This window comes from Alligator sinensis, unplaced genomic scaffold (assembly GCF_000455745.1).
Source record: "Alligator sinensis unplaced genomic scaffold, ASM45574v1 scaffold134_1, whole genome shotgun sequence".
NCBI classification, from domain to species: Eukaryota; Metazoa; Chordata; order Crocodylia; family Alligatoridae; genus Alligator; species Alligator sinensis.
Genome location: NW_005841920.1, coordinates 845,332 through 856,126, shown reverse-complemented (window position 1 = coordinate 856,126; position 10,795 = coordinate 845,332). Strand labels below are relative to the sequence as shown.

At 46.4% G+C, this 10,795-nt stretch overlaps 1 protein-coding gene across 15 annotated transcripts in view; it reads left to right on the top strand.

The window, feature by feature from the left end:
* The window catches only part of FRYL (FRY like transcription coactivator), a 307,800-nt gene that overhangs the window by 271,843 nt on the left and 25,162 nt on the right, over positions 1–10,795 (top strand). For all 15 annotated transcript variants that reach the window (XM_025198387.1, XM_025198393.1, XM_025198394.1 and 12 more), the window contains one exon: positions 2,982–3,189. In XM_025198387.1, coding sequence (XP_025054172.1) covers positions 2,982–3,189 — 208 coding nt within the window. The remainder of the gene's footprint in view (positions 1–2,981; positions 3,190–10,795) is intronic.

Sequence of the window (10,795 nt, the reverse complement as noted above, 5' to 3'; positions counted from 1 at the left end):
GGCAGAAGCGGCGGCGGAGCGACAGGGGCTCAGCTGCATTTTCCCCTGCCTGCGCCCGTCAGTCCCGAGCAGCATATGGCTCTGCCGCTGTTTCTGCTGGCCAGTGCTGACCCAGCCGGGCTCCTCCCGTCCCCAGCAGCACATAGGAAGCCGGCTTCAGCTGCGTGCTGGATGGGACAGCTCTGGATGGGACAGACCTGCCCAGGTCGGCAGCAGCCAGCAGAGGCGGCAGCGGAGCCATGTGCCGCTCGGGACTGACCAGCGCAGGTAGGGGGAAAGTGCAGCTGAGCCCCTGCTGCTCCGGCTGGGCGCATCCTGTCCCGAGGGGCACATAGCTACTCCTCTTCCCACACGCACAGCGTCAGCAATATCAAGCTGAGGCGGTGCGTGTGAGAACCTTGTCCCTTCCCCAGCCCTTCAGCAGCCATTAGGAAGCTGCTGAGGGCCTGGGGGAGGGACAAGGGGTGGGAACAAAAGTAAACAGTGTTTACTTTCGTTTTCCGTCGTAGCACCACGGGCCACAGAAAACAGCTTGGCGGGCTGCATGGCGGCCCACGGGCCGTATGTTGGACAAGCCTGATCTAAAGTTTTGACCACCACTGCTCATTTGGAATTAGAATCAGTGTATTATTACCAAACCATAGTGAGTGGAAAAAAGGCGTGTCAAAAATTGGAGGGGGGTAGGATTCTGGAGTGTTTCTTAGCAGCCACAAGCTGTAAACAGTAAAATATAGAACATTCCTGGACCTGTTCTGAGTTATGTCAGGAACCATTCTGGCCCCAGCCAGTCCAGGATCAGGGAAATGTATGTTGCAGAAAGAGTGGGGAAGGAGAGGGTGGAATACAGCCACTTTTCCCTTGCGAAAAGCTGCACTGAGAATTCAACCCAGAATCTGTTATACAGTCATCAAAGATGCATCAAAGATTTACTTTCAAAGTTGGGGTTCTCTTTAGAAGTATTAAAGTAATAGGAATATTTTCCTTTTCTGAACATAATGGAAAAATAAATATTTTAGTAATCAAGCTCAACTCAAAAAGAGCTTCACAATCCCGTTAGTGGGGCAGGTGGGCGTAGCGGGGAAGTCTATCCCTTACAGGAGAGAGAGCAAATGCTTGTTCGCAAGTCTGACCAACTCAAAAACCAGGCCAGGTGTTTGGGAGAAGTAGTGGAGGCATCTTAGTGAGGGAAGCGAGGTCTTAGTGCATGCTTGGTGAGAGAGAGGTGATCAGGGAGACTTTTTATGGGAAAGGAAGGGCACCCTCTGTGCCCTTCTCCTGTGAGATGAAGAAATTGTAAGTAGATCAAGGTGGCACAGATTGAGAGCATGGAAATTAAGAGATTGTTATAGTTGCAGGGGTGGGGTGGTTAAAGGAGCAGTTGAGACTTGCTAACTTTATATTGAGTTGCTGTAAAATGGTTTGTAAAAATTAAAAGCTGGTGATGGTTAGTACCATTTTGATTTCTCATGGGCAAATCAGAAATCACCCTTTATTTATACTAAAAATCATTCTAGTCCTAAAAGCATTAAAGTAACCTTTTGAAATCTGCTCTAGCAAAGGTGCTCCTTGTTACCACTTCAAACCTTGCTTGCAAACATTGGTAGAAGCTGCTTACTTTCATTCTGCTCAGTAAGGCTTGCATTTAATTTATAATTTGCATTGCATTAGTGAAATCAAAATATGCAAGTACTACAAAATAAATATATTTCAGTGCACTAGGTTACAAATGATTTCTGTGAGGAGTGGTCGAAACAAGCTTATTTTTCAAAGCTCTCCCTAGGACAGAAAAACAAGCAGGAAGTGGGGAAGGAATTGGCCTACAGAGCTGATACAACCAAAGAATAAAATTATTAGCATCAAGAAGAAATTAAATATGCAAGCAGGTGACTTCGTTAATGGACAGTTCTCTCTTAAGACATGCTTGGTCTCTTATGAAGTGAGCATTGGTATTGTAGAAGCAAATCAAGCTTTAATTTTTTATAAAGTTCTTTATAACATCTGTAAATCCTAATAAAATATCAAGTGTGTCAGGTAATGACCAAGCAATAAGAAAAAAGTTCTATTAAAATTATAATTCCTTCTACTGTAGAAAGTTTTAAAATTAAATTTATGACTGAATACAAGCAATAATTAATCTGTCTTGTAACAGTGTTGTCTGAGTATTGATGTATGGTAAAAAGTGTATCTTTAGACTGCTCTTTCAACAAAAACCCATTTAATTGATTGTCTATAAAAACAGATGCGTTCCAATCCATCTCTGTCCACTTGTACATATTACTTAAAATTATCTTTAAAAATTGGTGTACTTCAGTGAGAACTCTTGGGAGCAACCCAAGACCAGCTTGAGGATGTTGTTGTGTTTGCAGATGTTGATGAACTAAGTTTACGGATGATCAACTATTAGTGGAGTTTAATGTTCATGAAATTATTCTAGCCAACAAAATATTTCCCTTTCTGAATATTCTGTTGATAAGGAAGTTAAACAGAAATAGCATAAGATATATTTACTCTGGTTGTTTTAAAAGACTACTTGGATATTTATTTGAGTAAGTGTCAACATTTATGTTGTATCTGTAAAAGGCTTGTTTTAACCTTTTCTTGCTTCATTATTTATAGCAGGGCAGGCAATTATTTCAGACAGAGGGCTGCTTACTGAGTTTTGGTAAGCCATCGAGGGCCACATGACAGGCAGCCCAGGGCAGATGAATATTAATTTTCTAAATATTTTAGGGGCCCCGTGGGCCAGATAGAATGGCCTGGCAGGCTGCATCTGGCTCCCGGGCCACATTTTGGCCACCCCTGGTTTATAGTTTCCATTTAATTTATCTCTAGATCCTTAGTTTTAGTGAGTGTGACTAAAACTCTCACTAGTGACTCTTTGATCTAATTCAAACTGCCAAACAAAGTTAAATAAATGAAAGCTGTTTCTTTTTTGCATATTATTTCCTGACAAGCTTACTTAGGTTACATTTTATTTACAGCCAAGATGAAGAAGAACAGGATGGATTCCCAGAAGTTCAGACTTCTCCACCACCTTCACCTTTTCTTTCTGCCATATTGGCAGCTTTCCAGCCAGTTGCTTATGATGATGAAGAGGAGGCCTGGCGCTGCCACGTCAATCAAATGCTGTCAGATACTGATGGATCTTGTGCAGTCTATACATTTCATGTGTTTTCAAGGTTGTTTCAGGTCAGTGAGTCACTAGCAGTTGGTTTCTGATAAGCATTTCCTTTTCAAAGCATCTTTTGTCTTGTATCTTTCAAATATCTTATGCTACCACAATCTGATGGGGTATGTACTTACAAACAGGCAAACTAGATGAAAATAATTTTATTTCATGGTCATATGCTATCATTTCTTTGGGTTATCTGTCTTATTCAATGCCCAGGATGGATGTTGCTCAGGAAATTAAGCATTTGTTTTTTATTTCTTTTTAGCTTCTTGATTTAATATGCAGCCCCTTTATTATTTGCTGAACATCATCCAAACCCTGTACTAATTATGGAACTATTCATTTCCTCGTGAGCTTTTCTGTCATAGTCATCATCACAGTATCTGAAGCTGACAAGCATTAATGAATTTATCTTCATAATAGCTCTGTGAGAAAAGTAATTTCCCTAAAAAGAGAACTGAAGCACTGGGGAGAGATTAATGCTAAACTATTCAAATCATCATTAATTAGACATGTGTTAATCCTGACAATTTACTGGGAGAGGAAAAATAGTTACTCCATTTTGTAGGTGGAGGAATTGTCACAGAAAAGCCAAGGGACAACCAGAAGACCATGCAATGAATGTCAGAGCCTCCTGACTCCCAACTTTTTGCTTATTCTTCCAGACCTGGCTTACTGACAGAGGTGCTGAACTTTTGCATTCTACCAATGGATTCATTTGAGGCTGAGAACTCAACTATTTAGAATATTAAGCCTCGGGTGTTAGAATGTTGCTCCTAAAAATAAGGAACACGATTAATGATCACCTATGTGAAGGGTAAAAAAATCTGGTTTAAGTGATCGGTCCAGAGTCGCACAGGGAATATGGTCCCCTAAAAGGACCATTCAGAGTTTCATTACAGCAGGGCTGTTCATCTAAGTGCCCAAGGGCTACACCAGTGAGAGCCATGGCCCCCACATTGCACCACATGTCTGATGCCCTTCCTCCTGCTGCTGCATTGTGCACCCAGTTCTCTGGCCGTGGGCTCCCCTATTCATAGAATCATAAAAAAATTAGGGTTGTAAGGGACCTCAGGAGGTCATCTAGTCCAACCTCCAGCTCAGTGCAGGACCATCCCCAACTATATCATCGCAGCCAAGACTTTGTCTATCCAGGTCTTTAAAAAAACTCCAAGGATGGAGATTCTACCCCCTCCTTGGGGAGCCTGGTCCAGTGCTTTGCCACCTTCCTAGTGAGAATGTTTTTCCTGTAATCTAACCTAAACTTCCCTTGCTACAACTTGCGATCGCTGCTCCTTGTTCTGTCGTCTGGTTCCATCGTTTTTGGAACCACCTTTAGATAGTTGAAGGCTGTTATTAAATCCCGCATCAGTCTTCTTCTTCTCTAGACTAAATAAACCCAGTTCCCTCAGCTTGTCCTCATAAGCCATGTGTTCCAGCCCCCTAACCATTTTCATTGCCCTCTGCTGGATTCCCTCCAATTTGTCTACATTCTTTCTGTAGTGGGTGCCCCAAAACTGGACCAGTGCTGAATAGAGGTGGTGCTTCCTTCAATCTGCTGGCAACCATCCTACTAATGCAGCCAAGTATGCCATTAGCTTTCTTCGCAACAAGGGCATGCTGTTGGCTCATATTCAACTAAAAGTCCACTGTAACCTTCAAGTCCTTTTCTGCAGAGCTGCTGCTTAGCCAGTTGGTTCCCATCCTGTACCAGTGCATGGGATTGTTCTATCCTGAGTGCAGCACTTGTCCTTATTGAATCTCATGAGATTTCTTTGGGTCCAATCCTCAATTTGTTAAGGTCTCTCTGAATCCTAACCCTACCCTCTAGTGTATCTACTGCTCCCCCCCAGCTTGGTGTCATCTGCCAACTTGCTGAGGGTGCACTTCATCCCATATTCCAGGTCATTGATGAAGATCTTGAACAAAACTGGCTCCAGAATTGACTGTTGGGGCACTCCACTTGTTACTGGCTGCCAACTACACATCAAGCCATTGATTACTACCCTTTGAGCCTGACTACCCAGTTTTCTATCCATCTTGCAGTTCGTTCATTCAACCCATATTTCCTTAACTTAAAAGTTTATAAAAGAGGCCATTCTTAATGGACTGGCTGATGGCAACATCCTGAGGGATAGCCAGCATGGACTTGTTGTGGGTAGGTCTTGCTTGACCAATCTTATTTCCTTTTATGACTAGGTGACCTATCACCTGGATAAGGGGGAAGAGATTGATATCGTATATCTTGACTTTAAAAAAGCCTTTGATCTGGCATCCCACGATCACCTCTTGGCAAAACTGGCTAACTGTGGCCTCGGGTCCACCATGATCCGCTGGCTGGGAAATTGGCTCCGTGGTCGGACCCAGAGGGTGGTGGTTGACGGAAATCAATCGTTGTGGTGTCCTATGACCAGTGGGGTCCCTCAAGGCTCTATCCTTGGACCTATTTTATTTAACATCTTCATTAACGATGTAGACATTGGTATCAGAAGCGGACTGGCCAAGTTCGCCAATGATACCAAACTTTGGGGTAAAGCATCCACACCTGAGGACAGGAGGGTGATCCAGGCTGACCTTGATAGGCTCAGGAAATGGGTGGATGAGAACCTGATGGTGTTTAACACTGAAAAATGCAAGGTTTTCTACCTTGGGAGGAAAAACCTGCAGCATGCTTATAGGTTCAGTAGTGCTACGCTGGCTAGCACTACGGATGAAAGGGACATGGGGGTCATCATTGACCACAAGATGAACATGAGCCTTCAATGTGATGCTGCGGCTAGTAAAGTGAGCAAAACGCTGGCTTGCAACCATAGATGCTTCTCCGGCAAATCCCAGGACGTCATTCTCCCATTGTATTCAGCCTTGGTGAGGCCGCAGCTGGAGTACTGCATCCAGTTTTGGGCTCCACAATTCAAAAAAGATGTGGAGAAGCTTGAGAGAGTGCAGAGGAGAGCCACATGCATGATCAGAGGTCAGGAAAACAGACCTTATGACTAGAGGCTGAGAGCTATGGGACTCTTCAACCTGGAAAAGCGCAGGCTCATGGGCGATCTGATGGCCACCTATAAGTTTCTCAGGGGTGTTCACCAGGATCTGGGGGAATGTTTATTCATCAGAGCACCCCAAGGGATGACAAGGTCGAATGGTTATAAACTCCTCCAAGAGCGTTTCAGGCTGGACATAAGGAAGAAGTTCTTTACTGTCCGAGCCCCCAGGGTCTGGAATAGCCTGCCATTGGAGGTGGTTCAAGCACCTACTTTGAATGCCGTCAAGAGCAATTTGGATGTTTATCTTGCTGGCATCCTGTGACCCCAGCTGACTTCCTGCCCCTGGGGCAGGGGGCTGGACTTGATCTTCCGAGGTCCCTTACAGCCCTAATGTCTATGAAATCTATGAAACTTGCTTGCAAGACTGTTGTGGGAGACTGTATCAAAGCCTTGCTGAAGTCGAAATATATCACATCCACTGGTCTCTCTGCATCCAGACCCAGTCATCTCATCATAGAAGGCAATCAGGTTGGTCAGCCATAACTTGCCTTTGGTGAATCCATGCTGACTGTTCCTAATCACCTTCTTCTGCTCCAAATGCTTAGAAATGGATTCCTTGAGGACCTGCTCCATGATTTTTCTAGGGACTGAGGTGAGGCTGACTGATCTGTAGTTCCCCAAATCCTCCTCCTTTCCTTTCTTAACAATGTGCTATATTTACCCTTCTTCAGTCATCCAGGACCTTTCCCAATCACAGAGAGTTTTCAAAATAATAGCCAATGACTCTGCAAGCATATCAGCCCAACTTCCTTAGCACCCTGGTACACTGCATCTGGCCCCATGGACTTGTATATGTCCAGCTTTTCTAAATAGTCCCAAATCTGTTCTTTTGCCACTGTTGGCTGCTCATCTTCTCCCCAGACTGTGCTGCCAGGTGCTGACCTTACCTGTGAACACTAAGGTAAAAGAAGGCATTGAGTATTTCACTAAGTTGCCTCCCCCATTCAGTCAGGAATCCTCACTTTCCCTGATCTTCCTCTTCTTTCTGACATATGTGTAGAAACCCTTCTTTTTACCTTCACATTGCTTGCTAGCTGCAACTCTGTGCTTTGGCCTTCCTGATTTCATCCCTGCATGCCTGATCAATACTCTTATACTCCTCCCTAGGTGGTTGTTTAAGTAAGCCTTCTTATTTTAAGCTTTGTAAGTTTCCTTCTTATTTTAGCTCACTGAAGAGTTCCCTGCTAAGCCAAGCTGGTCTTTGCACCATACTTGCCAGCCTTCCTGTGCATCGGTATGGTTTGTTCCTGTGCCTACAGTAAGGTGTTGTGTTTTTTTTACAATACAACCAGTTCTCCTGGTCTCCTTTCCCCCTCAGACTGGCTTCCCAGTAGATCCTACGTGTCAGTTCCCGGCACTGGTGATGCGTAGGGGGTGCACACAGGTGCATGTGCACCCCCGAGTGTGTCAGGGGTACTGGTGCTGTGATTTTGTTTCCCTTTGGCTTCTGCCATTCAGGTTCTCTGTGCTTCTCCAAGACCTCCTGCTGTATTTACCACTCTGGGAAACACATGGCATAAGCAGCAATTTCTCTTCCCTGGCTGCTCATGAAAGGGTGAAACACAGAAAGCAAGGCTTGTTGCACTCCCTACGAAAAGGTGCCACCAATACTGTGCACCCCCTATGAAAAGGCACTGTGATTGCCCCTGGCTGCTGCCGCCACTGCCAACAGTGTCTGTGGGTGGTCGCCAATCCTTGGTTGGCGCTTGCCACCCTGCCCCCCACCTGCCGACAGCACTGGCAGCATCTGTGGGAGCTCCAAACTTACTGCCGCCATGCTCCTGCCGCTGCCATGCCTCCCCAGCTGCCAGGGGGCATGCATCGTTCATGGCTCCTGGAGTGAATCAAAGTCTGCTTTTCTGAAGTCCGGGATTACTCTGCTGCTCTCCATCCTTCCTTTCCTCGGGATCCTAAACTCAGTCATCTTGTGATTGCTGCTGCCCACTCCCCAGTAACTTCCTGGATTGCTTGTGCACTGCTGTGTCACCCTCCCAGCAGATGTCACGGTAACTGAAGTCCATCATGAAGACCAAGGCCTGTGGTTGGGAAACTTCTGTTAGATGTTTGAAAAAAGCCTTATCCACCTCATCTGGTGGTCTGTCAGACCCCCACCACAACATCACCCTTGTTGCTCTCCTCTCTGACCCCGGAGCTCTGAGCAATCATACACCTCTTTTACTTAAAAACTCCTCCACTTTTCCCCTGCCTGTCCTTCCTGAACAGTTTATACCTATTCATGACAGTGCTTCAGTCATGTGAGCTGTACCCCCAAGTCTCTGTTTCTCTAATCAGGTCATAGTTCCGTGACTGTGTGAGGACTTCCAGTTCTTCCTGCTTGTTTCTCAGGCTGCATGCATTCATGTACAGACATTTAAAATAACTAGTTGATTGCCCTACTTTCTCAGGAAGAATGAGAAGGCTTCCTTTGTTGCTCCCTCCTGCTTGTGCTTTCTCCAGGTCACCTGCTTCCCCACTTACAGGAGGAGGTGACAAGGCTCCGAAGCATCCTCTGCCATGAGAACTTCATCAATTCAGTGCTGGAGGAGACCCCTATGACTGTGGATGAAGGATTGCCAACGGCAGTACTAGAGGAGGAGGAGCACATGGACTCCTAGGAAGGTGAAAGCAGGAAACTTGTGACCTCTGGTAACAAGCAGAAGCCTTCATCTCCACCTACAGCGCTTTGCCTGGAAAACAACCCTAGCCACAGAGGAGTACGTTCCATTGGTGGAAGAGACCAGGCCAGGCATCCCCAAGATTGGGAGAATCAAGACCACTGCCACCAAGAGGAAGCGACAGGTGGTGGTAGTTGGCAACTCCCTTCTGCCAGGGATGGAGACATTCATCTGCCAGCCTGACCACTTGTTTTGGGAAGTCTGCTGCTTGCCCGGAGCCAAGATTCAAAATGTTACAAAAGGATTAACAAGACTCATTTGGCCTGCAGACTACTACCCCCTGCTGCTCATTCATGTGGGCACCATGATACTGCCAGGGGTGAACCTGAGCAGATCAAAAGTGGTTACAGGGCTCTGGGTGCAAGGGTGAAGGGGCCAGGCACTCAGGGGGTATTCTCCTCAATACTTCTGGTCAAAGGGAATGGTCTGGGCCACAGTGGATGCATCCTATAGATCAATGCATGACTGTGCAGATGGTGTCACCAGCCAGACTTTGGCTTCTTTGATCATGGGAACAAAGAGAAAGGGCTGCTAGGAAGAGATGGGGTCGCCTGATGAAGAGGGGGAAGAGCATCTTTGCAGACAGGTTTGCTAACCTAGTGAGGAGGACTTTAAACTAGGCCTGTCCTAAACTAGGTTAGCCAGGGGGTGGTGATAAAGACCCAAGGTAAGTGGGGAGGCGGGTGACCTGGAGAAAGCACAAGCAGGAGGGAGCAACAAAAGAAGCCTTCTCATTCTTCCTGAGAAAGTAGGGCAATCAATTAGTTATTTCAAATGTCTGTACATGAATGCATGCAGCCTGAGAAACAGGAAGAACTGGAAGTCCTCACACAGTCACAGAACTATGACCTGATTAGAGAAACAGAGACTTGGTGGTACAGCTCACATGACTGAAGCACTGTCATGGATGGGTATAAACTGTTCAGGAAGGACAGGCAGGGGAAAAGCGGAGGAGTTTTTAAGTAAAAGTGGTGTATGATTGCTCAGAGCTCCATGGTAAGAGGGGAGTGCAACAAAGGTGATGTGGTGGGGGTCTGACAGACCACCAGATGAGGTGGATAAGGCTTTCTTCAAACATCTAGCAGAAGTTTCCCAACCACAGGCCTTGGTTTTCATGACGGACTTCAGTCACCCTGACATCTGCTGGGAGGGTGACACAGCAGTGCACAAGCAATCCAGGAAGTTACTGGGGAGTGGGCAGCAGCCTGTTCTGTGAGGGACCCCACTAGGAACCACCACTCGCATTGCAGGCCCTCCCCCATTGGGCTGTCACTGGAAGGAACCTGCAAGCTGCATTTCCCACAGTGCCAAACCAGGACCTGGGTGGAAATCTTGGTGGTGAGTGGTCCTGCCTTGATTGACACCTCACAGGTGCAAGCAAAGGAAGAGCTGGCAGTGGCTCTGGCATTGCAATATTATCCAGCCATTTATCCCGGCCTCTTAATCTCCCTCCTCTCTCTTCCTGCCCCTGTCTCCGAGCAGACCCTCCCTAGCAAAGTCCCCTGTAAGCTGCCCTGTTCACTTCTCCTTGGTCCCAAAAGGTTTCCTTTTCCCTGCTAACCTGCTTCCTCTCACCAAGCTTACAGTAAAGGAAGGAGAGAGAGTTTCCAGGCAAGCGGCCTAGTGAACTCTCTCACTGTGGACTCTAGTTAGCCAGGGGCTTAAGTATTGATCTAACTTGTGAGTTTTAGCTACCTACACTAAATATATGTAGATTGGTTACTCTTAAAGAAAAAACTTACCTTGAAGCATGAATGCCGTGTGCCCGCAGAGGTTGGCGGGGCACGGTGACCACCAACAGGTGGCAGCAGTGGTGAGGGCGTGTTGGCAGTGAGTGGGGAGATCCTGCAGGCAGCAGTGGCGGGGGCATGGTGGCGGTGAATGGGGAGCTCCCACAGGCA